This window comes from Salvelinus namaycush, chromosome 36 (genome assembly GCF_016432855.1).
Source record: "Salvelinus namaycush isolate Seneca chromosome 36, SaNama_1.0, whole genome shotgun sequence".
NCBI classification, from domain to species: Eukaryota; Metazoa; Chordata; class Actinopteri; order Salmoniformes; family Salmonidae; genus Salvelinus; species Salvelinus namaycush.
The window spans coordinates 8,119,150-8,139,186 of NC_052342.1; the positions used below are offsets into that span (position 1 = coordinate 8,119,150).

Genomic DNA, 20,037 nt, shown 5'->3' on the forward strand with positions numbered 1-20,037 from the left:
CAAACAATTCAATATCCAGTTTGTCTACAAATGAATAATTGATGTTGGATTCACATCTCCATCTCAACCAAAAATCTAAGTTAAAGAATAGAACTAAATACAATAGAATCAAACTACACTTTAAATAAAGTTTTATTAGATTTAGTCCTATTCTATATTGCACAATAATGAGACTGATGCGCCAACAGGATCATCTACTACAAGCTCAATGTATCTTTATTGACAGAAAATTCAGAAAGCAATGGCCCATCTCATCTGCTCATTTTACACTCCATAACCTGGTCAAAAGCAAATACAGACTATCAAACCCATTGAGATCTTATTAAATTACTAGAGGGGCTATGTCATAAACCCTCAAAGTTCCACAATGGGGCAAAATGGCAGCCATCTTGGTCAGGGAGAAATCCAAAACGAGTCTAATTGGAATGAATGGCAGTAGAGCCATAGGTGATGCACTTCCTGCTTTTACTTAAGTAGGAACATAAAAGTAAGGCATGTGATGTGTCAGAAATTGTGTAATGAAATTATAGTCAACCTACAATATTGTCATATAATTATAAATAAAGTTTATATGGGTTTTATACCAATTTTCTGTATAAATAGCCTCTAAAATATATGTAAACAGAAAGCTGTGAGTGCTGATTATATGATGCAATAACAGTACTTGTTGCATTTACAACTTGTCTAAGTCCTATCATCAACAGATTTCAGCCAGTGTATGCCTGTGGATTGACTGCATTGTTTGAATGGAATATTGCCATATTGGCAGTTAATTAGAGCACTTCATGGAATCATTTCTCTACAAATGGCTGGCAAGCTAGCTAATACACATACTGTGCAGATAAATTCATCACATTCATTATTATACACAATATTTTATCACAGCGCTGGTAAACCATGGTTGACCAACTCCCTCACCAACATGGCTGACCTTTGGACCATCATAAGAAGGTTATTTTCCATTCTAGTATTCTAATTCCTAATTCTATGGTCAAACCTCTCTTAGCCATTGTTAAAAGTAGGACTGTGTGTAAAGGAATACTGACTGAGCCAGTTAAAATGCAGACAGGGGAGGGGGGATTTGTAATTAGGCTTATGCGACCAGGGAAGGGCGATTAATGGAGATAAATGACATTATCTATACAGTCATCACAGATCTGATCTGTCAGGAAAGCCTTGGTTCAGACTTCTGAGGGGCAACTATGGGAGGAAACGGAGAGGTCCTTGTACAGCGCCCGGTCCAGATCCACATCCTGTCCCTGGACCTGGATCTTCTCCAGACAGCCCTTCAGGTACTGGTTGCTACTATAGGACACTCCATCACCTGAGAGCGGGAGGAACCACAGAAAGGGGGACGGGGGGGATGGAGAGAGGGGAAAAAATAAACAACATTTCAAGATTCCACCGCATCAATATGTGTGTAGACGCCTGATAGCTGTTAGCTGTAACTTAGGATAAATCTGGTACCTGTCAGGGGAGGCTGGTGGGAGGAGCGATAGGAGGATGGGCTCATTGTAATGGCTGGAATGGAATGAATGGAATGGAGTCAAACATGTGGTTTCCATGTGTTTGATGTCTTTGATACCATTCCAGCCATTACAATGAACATGTCCTCCTATCGATCCTCCCACCAGCCTCCTCTGGTACATGTGTATCCTCAAAACACTTCAAGTATCTCCTCACAAATTCACCTGGAAGCCCCCCAAATGCAAGGATCATCCCCTCTTTCCAGCTTCTATGAAAGTCAGGTATACTGTCGATCTCAAATGTTATTTGCGTGTCATCGATGTCCATGTTCACTTGATTCTTCAACAGGGTTAGGGACAGTCTGCTGAAACTCTGTTCGGTGATGGTGTCACGCTTGAGGATGGTCAGTATGACTTTCTGCCACACAAAAGTTGGAAAGCATGGATGTACATTTGTATCAAATTGGTATTGCACTGGTCAAAGAACCACGATTACGAACTGTGATTGTGACTGTTTACATGCTGAAATCCAACATTCATATTGTCATGAAATTAGAATGGTGGGATTAGTACCTTTGGGTTATTGTTTATTTTCACTGTTACTGTGGGCAATTCCTGCCCAGGGGTCTTCAAGCTCAGAACTGTTCCTTCCATCTTAGTGGAGTCTCCATGGATGTCAATAGTAATTCCACCCTCCTCTGTCTGGTGGCCAGGGAGGTCTACAGGGGGACAGATATGAATAAATCAATCCCAATATTTGAATATACAGATGTAGGATCTTAATTTGAGCCAGTTTGCTACAGCAGGAAAATAATCCTGCAGCAACAGGAAATATGAATTATTATGTGGATTATAATTAATAGACATTTTGTAGGGGTTAATATATATATATTTTTTTTAAATCAAGTGAAATTTCAAAGCGGAAATTACAAACTTCAGAAGCCTTTTTAAACCTCAAATACACTACAAGTTTAACATTTCCTGCATTGCAGAAAAGTTCTCCAGCAACAGGGTGATCAAATTAAGATCCTACATCTGTATATACCGACCTCATCCCAACTACCTACCTCATCCCCATATTGTTTTGATTTACTTTTTTGCTCTTTTGCACACCAGTATTTCTACTTGCACATCATCATCTGCACATCTATCCCTCCAGTGTTAATTTGCAATTACTTCGCTACTATGTCCTATTTATTACCTTACCTCCTTATGCCATTTGCGCACACTTAATATAGACTTTTTCTATTGTGAAATTGACTGTACGTTTGTTTATTCCATGTGTAACTCTGTGTTGTTGTTTGTGTCACACTACTTTGCTTTATCTTGGCCAGGTCGCAGTTGTAAATGAGAACTTGTTCTCAACTGGCCTACCTGGTTAAATAAAGGTGAAATAAAAAAGTAAACAATTAAAATATGGACATATACAGGTAAATTGGGTAGACCCAATACTGTTCAGGCTATGTGTGGCTTCACAGCCTGTTCACTTCACCATCAGACCTTCTTTGGTATATAGGGCCTGTCTTTACAGAAGGTAGAATAGGGATCACCTGCTTCGCTTCAGTTAAAACTACAAAAGGATGCTGATTGGATCCAAGGCGAGTAGCGTTTTGTTGTTGGCTAATGATTTTGTTTGCTAATTTGTTCTTAGACAGTCACCAGTCTTTATTGTGTGTGCCCCACATTCGTTTCAATATATATCTACCTGTGGTGTTGAATGCAGCCAGTCCATCTCCGGGGAAATAGCTCCCTGGCTGGATGTTCTGGTAGCAGGGCCAGGGCTCCCCAATCAACTCTGTCTCCCAGGGGGTGCTCAGGTTTAGCCAGTTCCCCTTCCGGATACATCCATCCATCTCTGGCTGGAACTGAAGACCACCCAGACACACAAGTACAGTATCAGGACCGTTTATACACCCCCCCCCCCCCCCCCCCCCCCCCCCCCCCACACACACTTAGCACACTTAGCACACACAAACATTAAAGCTAGCAATTAGACTCATTCACAAGCACGCATGCTCTCACACACAACCAATTTTTAAACGAGACCAGTCCATTTCCAAGTTCAGTCAATCAATCCCCGTCTACACCAAACGACAGACAGATAGCTCCAGCATACCGGGAGGAGCAGCTTGTCCAGGCTGACCAGGATTCCCCCGAGGGCGAGGCGGATCTGGCCTGTCAGAACCTCCATGGTCTCTTTGGACTTCAGTCCCACCACCAACTCCTTCTGGCCGTCCACCTCCAGCACCACAAAATCCCCCTGGCTACTGATCTCCACCTACAGTATGCATACAAAACCAGAAACAGTACAGTACATCTATATCACAGAATAGAAATGTATCATGTCAGCAGTGAATAAAGCCTCAAATACATTTGATACACTAGTGTATCACGAATTGAAAGTGCTTTCTTTCACATTGCTACAGGCCTTCATACCAACCTCTATAAATTAATTCATAATGCATTACACACAGGTCTATTAGAAGTGACTGGTACACACCTGATTTGACACCTAGACTTGCGTGCCAGGCTTCTATAGGTTACCCATAATGCAGAGTGAATGTCACCTGGTGTAACAGTATAACTTTAGTCCGTCCCCTCGCCCCGACCCGGGCGCGAACCAGGGACCCTCTGCACACATCAACAACAGTCACCCACGAAGCATCGTTACCCATCGCTCCACAAAAGCCGCGGCCCTTGCAGAGCAAGGGGAACCACTACTTCAAGGTCTCAAAGCGAGTGACGTCACCGTTTGAAAGGCTATTAGCATGCACCACCGCTAACTAGCTAGCCATTTCACATCGGTTACACTGGCTTACCAGATGCCACTTGCCGTCGTTGAGTTTGGGTCCCCCTTGCACACTGACGAGGATGTCTGCTTTCCCGATCTGCATCTCAGGGATGCCGTTCCTGAGGATCAGGACAAACCAGTCCTCTCCCTCCCTGGTGTCCCCATAGAACACCACCCCCTCGGGGTCAAACGTCCGGAACTGGAACATGGACTTGATGCTGTAGACCAAAGACATGGGAAAGAAGTCTATCACTAGTCATTCATGTGTCTTCCTAGTTGCTACTTTGACTGACCGTTGCTTAGAGTGAATGTTTTGGTCGTTTCTCCTTGCCAAAATGGATGGTTAGCAAAATAGATGGTTAGTAAAAATGGATGGTTAGCAAAATGGATGGTTTGTATGATAGAGCACAGAGATGTAGGAAGTATAATTTAAGGAAAGTTGGGCTCTCTTTGAGTAAGTAAAACATTCAGATTTTATGAAAACTATGTTATGTATGCATGTAACCCATGCTTACACCTGTCCAATCGTCTTTCAACTTTAAGAAAGGAAGGAAGGGTGCATGTTAAAAGTATTGGAATGGTGCTGTTTTTTTGTGCTGTTTTTCCCCCTCTCACGGTCATGTAAAGCAGACTGACCTTTTGACCTCTGTCAGGTTTTCTCTGGTCTGCATCAGGGGCCACCAGGTGCCTCGTTGTTGTTGGCCAAGGTAGATAGGGCCACTGCCCGATACCTCCTTCTGTGTGTCAAAACATGACACATGTTACAGTATGTACCACATGTTACAGTATGTACAATACAACACATGTTACAGTATGTACAATACAACACATGTTACAGTATGTACAATACAACACATGTTACAGTATGTACAGTACAACACCAATGTTACAGTATGTACAATACAACACATGTTACAGTATGTACAGTACAACACATGTTACAGTATGTACAGTACAACACCAATGTTACAGTATATACAGTACAACACATGTTACAGTATGTACAATACAACACATGTTACAGTATGTACAATACAACACATGTTACAGTATGTACAATACAACACATGTTACAGTATGTACAATACAACACATGTTACAGTATGTACAGTACAACACCAATGTTACAGTATGTACAGTACAACACATGTTACAGTATGTACAGTACAACACCAATGTTACAGTATGTACAATACAACACATGTTACAGTATGTACAATACAACACATGTTACAGTATGTACAATACAACACATGTTACAGTATGTACAATACAACACATGTTACAGTATGTACAGTACAACACATGTTACAGTATGTACAGTACAACACCAATGTTACAGTATGTACAATACAACACATGTTACAGTATGTACAGTACAACACCGATGTTACAGTATGTACAGTACAACACCAATGTTACAGTATGTACAATACAACACCAATGTTACAGTATGTACAGTACAACACCAATGTTACAGTATGTACAGTACAACACATGTTACAGTATGTACAATACAACACATGTTACAGTATGTACAGTACAACACCAATGTTACAGTATGTACAGTACAACACATGTTACAGTATGTACAATACAACACATGTTACAGTATGTACAGTACAACACCAATGTTACAGTATGTACAGTACAACACATGTTACAGTATGTACAGTACAACACATGTTACAGTATGTACAATACAACACATGTTACAGTATGTACAGTACAACACCAATGTTACAGTATATACAGTACAACACATGTTACAGTATATACAGTACAACACATGTTACAGTATGTACAGTACAACACATGTTACAGTATGTACAGTACAACACCAATGTTACAGTATGTACAGTACAACACATGTTACAGTATGTACAGTACAACACCAATGTTACAGTATGTACAGTACAACACATGTTACAGTATGTACAGTACAACACATGTTACAGTATGTACAGTACAACACCAATGTTACAGTATGTACAGTACAACACACGTTACAGTATGTACAATACAACACATGTTACAGTATGTACAATACAACACATGTTACAGTATGTACAGTACAACACCAATGTTACAGTATGTACAATACAACACATGTTACAGTATGTACAGTACAACACATGTTACAGTATGTACAGTACAACACATGTTACAGTATGTACAGTACAACACATGTTACAGTATGTACAGTACAACACCAATGTTACAGTATGTACAGTACAACACATGTTACAGTATGTACAGTACAACACATGTTACAGTATGTACAGTACAACACATGTTACAGTATGTACAGTACAACACATGTTACAGTATGTACAGTACAACACATGTTACAGTATGTACAGTACAACACATGTTACAGTATGTACAGTACAACACATGTTACAGTATGTACAGTACAACACATGTTACAGTATGTACAGTACAACACATGTTACAGTATGTACAGTACAACACCAATGTTACAGTATGTACAGTACAACACATGTTACAGTATGTACAGTACAACACATGTTACAGTATGTACAGTACAACACATGTTACAGTATGTACAGTACAACACATGTTACAGTATGTACAGTACAACACATGTTACAGTATGTACAATACAACACATGTTACAGTATGTACAATACAACACATGTTACAGTATGTACAGTACAACACATGTTACAGTATGTACAGTACAACACATGTTACAGTATGTACAGTACAACACATGTTACAGTATGTACAATACAACACATGTTACAGTATGTACAGTACAACACATGTTACAGTATGTACAGTACAACACATGTTACAGTATGTACAATACAACACATGTTACAGTATGTACAGTACAACACATGTTACAGTATGCTCAATATACTGCTCATTCATTCACATACACACCGCTAAGTTTCAATGTTGTCTTCTTACAGGCAGGGAATATGCACAGCACATCGACACCCTTATGCTTGTGCATCTATTGAACATGATGCCAAATGTACGGAGAAATAGACATTTGAACATATGGTATTTTCCTTTGTACAATGAGTCATAAATATGTTAGTAAAGTGATACAGCAAAATGTGGGTGAGCTCAAATCAGTGGAATAGACTTAGGCTGACCTGACATACTGTTTTCCGCCCACAGACTACTGAGCAAAGTCCCCTCTCTTTCACTGCGCAATTCAAGTTCTCTGTGTTACTGTTAAGGTGATCTTGGTCAGATGTTTACATAGTCTGTCCTTGAGAGATTAAGGCAATACTACGACCAATATTGTATATTATCCCTTGGGCCAATCCAATGATCATTTACATTTTTTATTTAACCTTTATTTAACTAGGCAAGTCAGTTAAGAACATATTCTTATTTACAATGACGGCCTACCGGGGAACAACTGCCTTGTTCAGGGGCAGAACGACAGATTTTTACCTTGTCAGCTCGGGGATTTGATCTAGCAAACTTTCGGTTACTGGCCCAACACTCTAACCACTAAATGAACCACGAAAAATCAATTTCATGAGAAAAACACCTTGGTTACATATTAAACCTGTACATTTTCAAAAAGTGAGAGAATTTTGACGTACCTTGGGGCGTCCGTTCCATTGTCCCTCAGCTCCCCATCCCAGCAAGGTGAGACATAAACCCAGCAGCAGTCCACCTGACATGGTCTTTAACGAGCCCATTCTTCAGACCCCTGACCCTCAGTAGGCTTACCAGTGTCCAGAACCTCACAGCGGTTGGTCCACTCACTCTGAACTAGCCCTGAGGTACTAGTGGTGGGGCTAATGGTCTACTTTGATACTCTGACGCCTGTTTTGGAGTGAGCCAGAGCTACGTGAGCCCGCCAGAGACCAGAGGGCAAACATGTCGACATCGTCAGCGGCTATTGATTTCCTGGTAAGTTGTTGCTTGTTTGTGTCAAACTGTTTGGGAGAGAGAGGGAGGGAAAGTGCAATGCAGAAAAGGAGAAATAGAGGTCGAGGAGGCAAAAGAAAGCGAGAGCAACAAAAGTGAGGGGAAGAGGGCAATAGTAACAGTAACAGGGCAAGCCAACAGAATGCAGGACAAAATATTTCTGCACTCATAGGCTACCCAAGACCAACTTGTCAATATGTAGACTAAAGTGATTAACAGTGACTATTAAGAGAATACAGTACAAGAGATCCAGGCATGATTTTTATCAACTGATAATGAGATCGCAACTGATGAGTCCCCTCTGGCCAATGTGCTCCACCACTATCTCTCTAGCGATGGAGAAACAGACAGCAGTGTATGCTGGGTGAGTGACCTTCGTCGACCGATGGTTGTTTACCAGCTCAACTGAGACTGTGACTATTTGCTGGGAGAGCAGTGACTAAGTGTGTATGCCTTAGCTTTGGCGTGTTGGAATGGCAGCATTCCTGTATGGTCATCTGAGGCTGCACTGTGCTTTTAGGAACGGTACAGAGTCCCCCTCCCTTTACACCCTGCAACAACAGGAAAGCTATCACTGGACAAAGGTGTCAAAATATTTGATCTTATTGGTTTTACGTCACATTGTGTCCTGACATCTTGCTCTGACATTACCACCCAAGTTTTCACCAAATCTGAGAGGATTTCTTTAATACTCAAAAAAATATATTGTTATTAACTGTACATTTATGTGATACCTTGCTGTTTCAACTTTCTCTCTCCCGGACCTGCTGGTTCAACTCTCTCTCTCCCAGACCTGCTGTTTCAACTCTCTCTGTCCCGGACCTGCTGTTTCAACTCTCTCTGTCCCGGACCTGCTGTTTCAACTCTCTCTGTCCCGGACCTGCTGTTTCAACTCTCTCTCTCCCGGACCTGCTGTTTCAACTCTCTCTGTCCCGGACCTGCTGTTTCAACTCTCTCTGTCCCGGACCTGCTGTTTCAACTCTCTCTGTCCCGGACCTGCTGTTTCAACTCTCTCTCTCTCCCGGACCTGCTGTTTCAACGCTCTCTGTCCTGGACCTGCTGTTTCAACTCTCTCTGTCCCGGACCTGCTGTTTCAACTCTCTCTGTCCCGGACCTGCTGTTTCAACTCTCTCTCTCTCCCGGACCTGCTGTTTCAACTCTCTCTGTCCCGGACCTGCTGTTTCAACTCTCTCTGTCCCGGACCTGCTGTTTCAACTCTCTCTCTCCCGGACCTGCTGTCTCACCCTCTGAATGCTCGGCTATGAAAAGCCAACTGACATTCACTGAGGTGTTGAACTGTTGACTCTGCTGGTCATCTATGAATGTTTGAACGTTTTGAAGAACGATCTGGCCTTATAATCTCCACCCGGCCAAAAGAAGACTGGCCACCCTAGGTTTCTTCCTAGGTCCCTGCCTTTCTAGGTAGTTTTTGGGGTTTTATACTGGGTATCTGTATAGTACTTTGTGACAACTGCTGATGTAAAATGGGCTTTATAAAATACATTTGATTGATTGAAGTTTCTTTAGTGATTAGCGGTTGAGACCACTTCCAGATCAGCACTGTTTTACTCCTGCAGTGCAAATCAAATGCTCTGATTAACATTTTGCGCCAGTCAGCTTATGTCCTGTAACCAGACAGACAACCTGGATTCCATAGTTCACTGGAGAAGAATCGAGGGGTTTTACACTACAGGGATAGAATATGTAGCAGTTCCTTCTTGTGCCACCGAGTGTCACTCGTCAGAGAGGATTCAAACAAGATGTTACTGGAAATTCACTTCTGCCCTCAAGCAAAACCTTTCACTAACCACCTCCTAGAAACCCTTTCCTTTCGTGGATTTAACCCAATATCTCCCTCTGGTGGAAAACGATGCATAATTATGATGAGCTTGTAGGGCAGGGCTGTCCAACTCGCTTCCTGGAGATTTTCAGTCCAACCCTCTTCCTGGAGATCTACTGTCCTGTAGGTTTTCAGTCCAACCCTCTTCCTGGAGATCTACTGTCCTGTAGGTTTTCAGTCCAACCCTCTTCCTGGAGATCTACAGTCCTGTAGGTTTTCAGTCCAACCCTAATTTAGCATATCTGATTCAGCTAGTGGTCTTGAGCAGGTAATTAGTAGAATCAGGTGTGTTAAATTAGAGTTGGACTGAAAACCCACAGGGCAGTGCATCTCCAGGAAGAGGGTTGGGCAGCCCTGACGTAGGGGGAGAAGTCATGCATATGCAGTGGTGTAAAGTACTTTTTTGGGGTATCTTCACTTGACCAATTAAATATTTTTGACAACATCCCTGGTCATCCCTACTCCCTCTGATCTGGAGAACTCACTAAACACAAATGCTTCATTTGTAAATGATGTCTGCATGTTGGAGTGTGCCCCTAGCTATCAATAAATAAATAAAAACAAGAAAATTGGGCCGTCTGGTTTGCTTAATATAAGCAATATTCAATGATTTATACTTGTACTTTTGATACTTAAGTATAATTTTGCAATTACATTTATTTTTGATACTTAAGTATATTTAAAACCAAATACTTTGTCTTTTGCTCAAATAGAATTTTACTGGGTGACTTTCACTTGAGTCATTTTCTATTAAGGTATCTTTACTTTTACTCAAGTATGACAATTAGGTACTTTTTCCAACACTGTGCATATGTTGATTTATTATGCATAAATTAACACCCCCCCCCCTACAAGTGTAACAGCTGTATTGCTTGGTGGGGTAGTACAACACCAGCTATTATGTAATATACATGCTTCAACAATCACATGTATAACCAACCAAAACTTCACCTTACAGATCTTTTTATTTCTTGTAGAGGAACAAGTTACACAACTATTGAAAGAAATAACATCGCATACTGGTTTGTCTCAGAGCAGATATTCAAATCAGACATGAGACTTCCTGTTGGGTCATCAGGTTAATACTTTATTTGTTTGATTGTAGCGAGGAGAAAGAGCGGGAAAGAGGTGAACAAGAGGAAAGTGTTAAAGAAACAAACAAGGGACTTTGGGAGAGCTGTGGCTACAAGCCTTTGTATCAAATCCAGACAAAGTTATCAGGCAACATTAAAACATTTCATATATTTGAAGAAGAAAAAACAAAACAATAACGTATTTGTGGACTCTAAAAACTATGGCACAGTATTTACCTAAACATACACAATACCAAACAGTTTAGCCACACCCCTAGAACTATGACCAGCTTCATAGCACATTAAGCCACAACTTTTCTCCCGGTTATTTGCCATTTTGATAAATTCACCCATGTATCATTTCCATTTCTTAAGCCATACAAAAGGCACCTTGTCTGAAATCTGGAAGATCCAAACCATTTGAATACAGCTACGTTTAAATATACTGAAGCGGAGGCACAATTCATTTGAACTTACTCAACATAAATGTGAATATGTATATCGTCACCAGAATTCACTCTGTGTCTATTTGCAGGCGTTTGGGTCAGTGATTGATCACCATGATGGCAAAAATATGTTAGAAGAAATTAATTTTTTTAACGAAACACAAAAACATGTCTATCTAGTGAAATGGCCTCGATGGGTACAGTATGGTGAGTCTTTACAGCTGGGTAGGAACGGGGGCGGGCTCTGGAAGAAAACCACTGAAAAAAAACAAAAAAAACACAGGCTGTCCATATACAGTACCTCGAGGGATATACTGCTAAGAGGCAGATGCGTTTCGGTTTTCCTTTTCCGCCCCCATACAGACACACATACCAGTGGAGGCTGCTGAGGGCAGGACGGCTCATAACAGCTGGAAAGGAGCTATTGGCATGGCTTTAAACACATGGAACCCACGTGCTCCATCTATTTGATACCATTCCATTTATTCCGCACAAGCCGTTTCCACGAGCCTGTCCTCCCCAATTAAGGTGCCACCAACCTCCTGTGCTACATACAGACACACGCATAGAGAGACACACACACACACACACACAGAAATACACACAAAAGGCTTGTAACCACAACCAAGTCGAGGCCGTGAGCCCCTGCAGTTGGTTACTCAGTGTTTCCGTCCTCCTGCCCGAAACGAACAGTGCAGCGGTTTCGTCACACACACACACACACACACCATACACACTCCAAAAAGAGGCTGTGTAAAGTGTGCACGTTTGGGGAGGAAAGGGGATAATTGGACAGCTCCCATACGGATTGTGAGAAATAAATGTGGCAGCTGCTCTGTTTTTAGGGGGTTATACTGCAGAACAAATACAAAACAAAACAGAGATGGTGAGCTGAGATAGTGGGGGGGGGGGAACGACAGAGGATGAGGAGCCATGGGAAGGAAAACGTGAGAGATTTTGGATATCGAGAATAATAAAAACTGTCAGGAAGCGAGTGTTGCTCATGCTTTTGTGGATACAGAATCTAAGTTTCTTGACATGTTCCTAGGACTACTGTAAATATGCATACCAGACTTCATAACGGCTCTCCACACGCTATGTTTCAAGTCGGAAAAACTGAAACCCGTCTAACTTTATGCACTTAACCTCTTGACTAAAACGACATTCATATTCATAAGTGTACTCGAAACCTCTTTAATTTGCTGAAGCCACTTCTGTCTCGCTAGCAAAAGGTGATATAAAAGTCAAACAAAACAAACAAATGTAACGTACAGAGAAAGACATTACAGAAAAAGTCCCACACGACATCTGGGAAACTCCGAGCCGCACAACGGATGCTGCTACGCCCGGCCCTACAACGACGTCACCTTTCTCTGCCCCAGAAGAAGGGAGGAGCTATTGGGACACGAAAAAGCTGTTTTACACAAACGGGAGCCACTGTGGCGCCATCCGACTCGATTTCCGTTGTCCTTTTCTATGCCCTTTCAGTAAGAGGGGAGGGGTCATTTTGATTTGACCCGGAAGCTCCGTCGAGGGTACTGACCTAGGTGCGCCTGGCCTCTGTGGTTCTCTTTTAAAATCTCCCTCGCTCGCTCTTTCCAGATATCACAGGAATTGCCCTGCCCTGATTCCATCGCTCTGTTTTCCCTTCCACACTCCCCCTCTCTTCAAACCGGCCTAGTAAACGGACTGTGTCTTTGTTGGACACCAGGAGGCATCAGGGGGAGGAAAAGGGCCACCGAACATTAAAAGACCGACCTATTCTTATTTGTTTTTCAATCCTTGGAAGAAATGAGATGAGTACAAGGAGAACAGGAAGTGCGTGGTCTACACTAACCCGTGTTTCTCGCCCAGTGGTCAGCTACAGCTAAAGTACATTTACAAATCAGCTACAAGACTTGTCAAGTCTCCCCCCTTTTACAGGAACTTTTTGCAGCTGTTTAGCGCAAGGTAAAAGCTAACATGAAACCCCTAAGCAGACTCATCTAGCCACTATAGTAACATAAGCCCACAAGATCTGCCATTGTCTCAAGTACAGACTCTACTCCATCCATACGGTTAGCTAGCATTGCTACTTCGGGACCTGGAAATAGAAGAACTCCTTCTACTGAACTATGCACAGACCTATAAAAGGGCTATTCTAGTGTTGGAATGCTGCTGACACCTTTGAACCCCCATGGAATGATCAGCGCGCAGATGGCAGACCGCAGCCGTACAGCCACTCGCATTCAGACACACCAAACGAACAGAAGCCAACCCCAGCGTGCACAACTGCATAACTCCTACATACAGGTCACGTTACAGCTCCCACAAACACCTGGAGCACACGGTCACATAAGCGATCGCACGCCACACACTCATTTGATGTCATTTCAAGCTGATCCCTTTCCTTCCCTAAAAAGCGTCCCCCTAGAGAGGTGTATTCATGATCAGTATTATGCAGTCACTATAAAGGGAAGCAGAGTGAAACATTTTCACACCCTGTTAGCTGTTATTATTATTATAGATATTATCATAACGAGTCGGAGAAGACAATTAACCAAGCGCTAGTGTAGAACTAGTACGACAGAAAGACATGAGAACAGAAGCCAGAGGAAAGGAGAGGGGGATATCCGTCTGTAATGATGAATGTGTCCTTTCTTTCCTCACTCATCCTCCTCCCATCATCCTCTCTGCCGATTCAACGCTTAGGCTCTGATTGCTACTTTACAAAAGAGAGGCCGGGGACTGTGCAAGTGTACTCAGTAACCAAAGGAGATGATTCCACCCCTTCTTCAACCACAGGCCTGGTCATCCACTTTTAAAATACAATAAAAGTGTCACTTCTCTTTACAACTTCTACGGCTTGCCGTTGCTGCTGTCCCGCTGTTTTTTGCTGCTGCCGCCACCGCTGTTGTAGAGGCTGGGGTTGGCCATTAGGTGGTGTGGCACCATGCCAGTGTAGGGACCAGCTGCTGCAGCGTAGTTGAAGAGGGCAGGGAGGAAGGGCAGCGGCGCCACCTTGTCGTCCCCAGGGGCCATCATGTTCAGAGCCATGGGCAGGGAGGCCAGGTTGTAGGGGTAGGCCAGCAGCTGTGGCCCGTAGAGCAGATGGTACGGGTCGGGGTAGAAGGGCAGTTTGGCTAGGTCCCCGGTAGGCATCATCTTCCCCAACGGCCCGAAGGCAAGAGGCCCGGTTGGGTAGGACATGAGCAGGTTGTCCTCCTGCTTCTTGCCAGAGCAATAGCCGCTCTGGACGATGAGGGGCAGGGGGTAGTCCTGCATGGGATATCCCCTGGCAGTGACTTCCCCTCTGTGAGGGTCTCTGGATGGCACTGGGGAGTGGTCCTGAGGCTCTGCCTCGGACGGTGGGGGGACCCGTGGGAGCAGTAGGGCGTGGGCCGAGGGGCGGTCGATGCCACCGACCGACCCAGTGGGCAACTGAAGCCTCTCGGGGCCCCGTGTGCCACACATGGACTGGGAAACTTGGCGGTTGGCCTGCATCAGCAGGTCCATGGCAGTGGGGGAGAGGCATGGGGACATGGTGGGCCGCCTCTGCAAGGGAGGGTTGTTAATAGTGGTTTGAATGGGTGTGTGTATAGGGGATGGTGCGGGACTAATTGGCTCCTCTTTGGGTACCAGGAGGATCACCTCCTTGTCTCTGAGTTGCTCCTGTGGGGGGTGAGATGCCCCCCTAGTCTGCTGAGCCCTCTCCATCTCCCTTTCTCTCTGCCTCTCCCTTTCCAGCACTCTGTCCATATTCCTCTCCCATTCTCTCTGCCTCCCCCTTTCCAGCTCTCTCTCCATATCCCTCTCCCATTCTCTCTGCCTTTCCCTCTCCACCTCCCTGGCTAGGATTGAGGACATGGTCAGGTCTTGTGCTTGGTTGGGACTGGGGCTCCTGGACAAGGGCGGAACCCTGACATCTTGGGCCACTGGTGAGTCCTTAAAACCAGCATGATGGAGGAGGCCCATCCCACATCCCTGCCTCAGTCCTTTCTCCACACTATCTTCCTCCCGCTTCACGCCACAGACCCCTCGGAGGGGCACTGTTGTCATAGCAACGGACGGAGGAGCAGCAGTGTGGTTGATTCTCATCTGCGAGGTCAGGTGCATGTTCGGAGAAGCGGTGGGTGGTCCCGTGACAGGTGCAGGGCTGGTTCTCCTGTGGCTCTGCCCCTCCAGACTCCTCTTCCTGGGGGTCCGGTAGTCCAGACATTCAGCTCCACTGCTCATGACCAGCACTCCCTGGAGGGCCGAGGTGCAGGAGGAGGGAGAGGGTGTGGGCCTGTTTGAACTGGGGATATCGGCCATGGGGATCTCTGAAGTGGGCTGAATAATCAGTGGACTGGGCGCTCTGTCAGGAACAGGAGTTGTGAGTTCATTGAGTTCAGGGCTGCTGCACAGTGTTGGAATACGGTGCTCTGCTTTCACTTTGCTAGGCTGGCTCGCACACTGCTGTGCCTCTATGCCCTCGCTACTATGCTGTGGTTCTGGGACAGGGTAGCTGATAGCTGGGATAGACTGAACAACGGGAACATGGCCACTCATGGTGTCTAGGTCTTTGCTAGCAGTGCTAACTGTAGTCTCTGCTGCTGCTTTTGGCTCTGGCTGCGTCTCCTCCCTTTCCCTCTCCGGGGAGCTGCTTAACTCGTGGCGCCTCACGTGGCGGTTTAGCGCCGAGGATGTCTTGCATACCTTATGGCACTGCGGACAGGTGTGTCTCGCCAACGATCTCCTACTTAGGCGACTTGGACTTCCCTTCCCTAGTATAACCCTCTCCCTCGCCCTGTCTACTTCTGCCAGCTTAGTCTCCCTCTCCATGCCCTCATCTCTGGACTGAGGTCCCGCTTGGGGTGGCACGGACAGGGGGTCGGGGGCTTTGGGGTGCCGAGTTCTCTGGTGATCCTCCAGCTGGTCCCTGGAAGGGAAAGGGGCCCTACAAAGGAGGCACACAAACTCCAGCAGGTGGCTGAGCTCATGTTTATCCCGCTTCCTGGAGCTGGAGAACCAGCGGCCACACGTATCGCACTCCGACGCGCTCCCATCGGACCAGGGCCGGCGTTTTGTGTCCATAGGGGAGACTGAGGTAGCCAGAGGGGGTTGGGGAGAAGCCAGGGGAGGATCAATGGTCTTAAGGTGGGCCTCCTGGATTTCTTCCTCCCCCTCTTTGTCTTTTGAAGGTATAGCGGAAATACTGAGGGATTCAAGTACCTCTCCCTTCTCTTGCTCTATGTGATCTTTCACCTCCACCTCATCCATCGTTCCATCCTCCTCGTCTTGCTCCTCTGCCTCCTTATTTACATGGTCCACGATTCCCTCGGCCCTCTTCATAAGCCGGAGGGAGCGTTTGTAGTGCAGTTTGGCCTGCCAGTTCTTTGCTTTGTGGACGTGCGGGGCCTTCCTCTTGGGTTTGTAGGAATAGTAGGGCCTCCAGAGGTTGTCCTCATCGTCCTCACTCTCCCCCTGCTTGCGCACCTCCTGGCGGAAGTAGTACTCTCTGATCTTGCCCGGGGCTATGGGACTTTTCTTCCTGCTCTCCCCATCTCCTCCTCTCTCCCCCTCGGCTCCGATGCTCGAGCTGCGATGGGAGCGGTGTTTGTGGTGATGGTGGTGGTGGTGGTGAGAGTGGCGAGGTTCCTTGGTCTCCTGTGGGGAGGAGTATGTCCTTTTGGCTTTGGAAGGAGGGGGGCTCCTGTCCCTCTTGAGGTCCGTCTCGGAGATACTGCGCTTGACCATGGCCTCCTCGCCTATCCGCACCGTGATCTGACACAGCGGCCCGGCTCCTTTGCCCTCTGACCCTGTGGACGACTGTTTGGCTGAGGAGCCGTCACTCTTGCTGGACTTATGATGGGACCTACCCATCTCTGATCTCCTCTCCGACTCCTCTGTGGCGTCTGAACTGTCCACTAATTTAGCTCTCTTCCTATGGCTCTCCGTACTTTCCCTATGCTTTTTAACAGGCTTTGCACTGCTCTTGGGGAGTGTCTGGCTGTTGCTAGGTTCAGGGGAGGGACTGCTCAGGGGGCTTTTCCCACCCCCGGAGGTGACCTGGTTGCTATGGACAATGACGGATGACACTGCTGTGCCATGCACTATGACTGACGGCTTGGGGTGGCCGTACGTGATCACGGAGGACAAACCCAACTCTGGGCTACCGCCGACCTTGGGAGTTTTACCTCGGTTGCCAACGGATACCTTGGAGCTGCTGCCACGACTACCTACCTTCTCGGACGCTGCCTCTCTGTCAGCTACTCTCCCTAGGGCCATGCCTGTTAGGGAAGGGAGCCGGATCTCTCCCTGCTCTAGAGCTACTGTGAGGGGGAAGCCGGCAGGGAACTCTTCAGGGTCAGGCTTCACACCCTTGGGTAGAGAGCCACTGATGAGGCTGCGCAGGTCACCGGGGTCCAGGGAGTCGGGCAGGCTGCAGTCCAGGGGCAGAGGGACGGAAGAGGGGTCAGAAGGGGGCAGCTGCAGGCCATTGGCCAGGGAGTCACTGTAGGTCTTGTAGGGTCTCTTCTGGGAACGCATTGGGAGCAGGCGGTAAAACTTGAGCGCGTTGACCTTCTGCTTGTAGCCGCCGTTAGCCGTCTTCTCGCTGGAGATGAGGCCCGGGCTGATGCCGTGGAAAGCCTTCTGGTGGGTCTTCAGGTTGTAGTACGTGGCGAAGGCCTCCCAGCAGAAGATGCACTGGTAGCGTCGCTCGCCCGTGTGCCACACCTCGTGCTTGGTACGGTACTCGGCCAGGGCGAACACCTTGTCGCAGAAGTGGCAGGGGTACTTGCGGCGCCACGAGTGCACGTTGGAGTGGCGCTTGAGGCTGGACAGAGTCATGTAGGAGCGCTCGCACACCGAGCAGAAGTAGATGACGTGGCCGTCCACCACCTTGACGAAGTGGTCCTCGTCCCCCACCAGCTCGGACACGTCGCCTTCGTGTCGAACCAGGAGACCTCGCCCTTTCTTCCCTTTGCCAGGCTTCATATCTTCCTCACCTGCACCCAGAATCTGTCCACCCTCCACCCTAACCTCCCCTTCCTCCAGGGGCTCCGCTTTTGGCTGGATGGGGAGAAGGGGGAGGCTAGAGGGGATGGCCGGGGTCAGAGCGTGCCGGCAGGAGGCCTCGTGGGACTGCAGTCTCTTGTTGTGGATGAAGGCTTTGCCACAGTGCTGGCAGCTGAGGGCCCGGCCCCCACGGTGCAGCCGCATGTGGGCCGTGAGAGATGAGGCGGAGCTGAAGAGGCGGTGGCACACCCCACATATCAGCTCCGCCGTGGGGCCATCTGGGGGGGTGGAGGAGGAGTGAGGAGGAAGAGGGTGGAGGGTGGGCGGGTGGAGGTTTGGTCCAACTTGTGGGCTGCCCACCCTCCCTCCTTGTTTTCCTGTTTTCTCCTTTCTCTCTGTGCCCTGCCTCCCCTGGCTCTGATAGGCCACGGCGCTCAGGTTGAACAGGATCTGTGCAGTGTCTGAGGGGGAGGCTGTGCCATTGGTCAGTCTGTGACCCTCCCCTGGGTAACCCCCTATAGGCCCATTAGAGGACCTGGGGGTGAACCTGTGGAACTGGGAGTCCAGACCGGCTTTGAAAAGAGGTGGGGGGGATTTGGTGTCCTTTTTGACCAGTGCGGTAAGATCCATGGGAGAGGAAGAAGAATGGGAGGAGGAGGAAGAGGACGGAGAGCTGTCATGTCGGGGCTGTTTAAACGGCCGCCGTTTGTCCGTGGTGGCCAGTTTCCATGACGACCCCTCATTGGACCCCGAGGAGGAGTGTCGGCAGCGGGGGGGGGACATGGCCGAGGAGGGGCGGTGGTTGTGAATGGTGAGGGCGGCGGGCAGGGCGGCACTGAGGGGGAAGCTGAGGGTGATCTTAGCGTTCTCTGGGCCGTCTGCCCCATCATCCATCATGGCCTCCCCTGCTCGGCCCTGCCTGCTTTTACCCTTCATCTCCCCTGGTTCCTTCTCCTCTTCTTTAACCAGGTGGGTCAAGAAGGGCACCCCGAGGCTGAGGCCCGCCTCTGAGAGAAGCCTTTTCCCCTTGTAGTGCCGGCGGGGGACGTGGGAGGTATAGATGAAGTTGAGTAGGTTGGACAGCACTCTGGACTGGAGGTGAGGCAGCTCCAGGACTCGCTCAGCCCCCCAGAAGAGGGGGTTGATGGCGGGTGTCCAATACTGGATCCGAAGGAGGTGGGGAAGACGACAGCAGCAGCTGGCGGAAGTACTGGCTGCAGGCGGTGAACTTGGCGTCGCTGTCGGCGACGAGGTCGACGTCACAGAAGAGGGCGGGCCCGGCGGCCAGGTGCTGCTTGTTCAGGCGCAGCAGGAAGAGGCTCGCGTGGACAGGGTCGCACACCTCCGGCTGAGGAACCATGACCAGCCCTCACAACCTGAGAAACAACAAGAGATGAGTGTTACAGCTAGAATGGATCCCTGCAGGCATTTTTTTGTAAACCGCTGTAGATAACCTCTACATTTTAACGTATAATACCAGAAAAAAAAAACTACATTCTCCTTCAAATATTCCACC

General features: G+C 47.0%; 2 protein-coding genes across 2 annotated transcripts; both read right to left on the minus strand.

Moving 5' to 3' along the window:
* Nucleotides 1-188: 188 nt before the first annotated feature.
* On the minus strand, nucleotides 189-8,093 carry shbg (sex hormone-binding globulin). The gene is made up of 8 exons (XM_038975477.1): nucleotides 7,851-8,093; nucleotides 4,894-4,994; nucleotides 4,286-4,475; nucleotides 3,583-3,744; nucleotides 3,172-3,331; nucleotides 2,040-2,185; nucleotides 1,692-1,884; nucleotides 189-1,324 (listed from the first exon to the last, which is right to left on the minus strand). Exons 1-8 carry the CDS (start codon nucleotides 7,947-7,949, stop codon nucleotides 1,182-1,184), a joined length of 1,194 nt encoding a protein of 397 aa, XP_038831405.1. The 5' UTR covers nucleotides 7,950-8,093; the 3' UTR covers nucleotides 189-1,181.
* Nucleotides 8,094-11,087: 2,994 nt separating this feature from the next.
* Nucleotides 11,088-19,817, minus strand: LOC120030406 (zinc finger and BTB domain-containing protein 38-like; the record flags this gene model as incomplete). The annotated part of the gene is made up of 1 exon (XM_038975797.1): nucleotides 11,088-19,817. A coding segment is annotated over one exon (5,439 nt), but the record flags the coding sequence as incomplete, so codon positions are not given.
* Nucleotides 19,818-20,037: the final 220 nt, after the last annotated feature.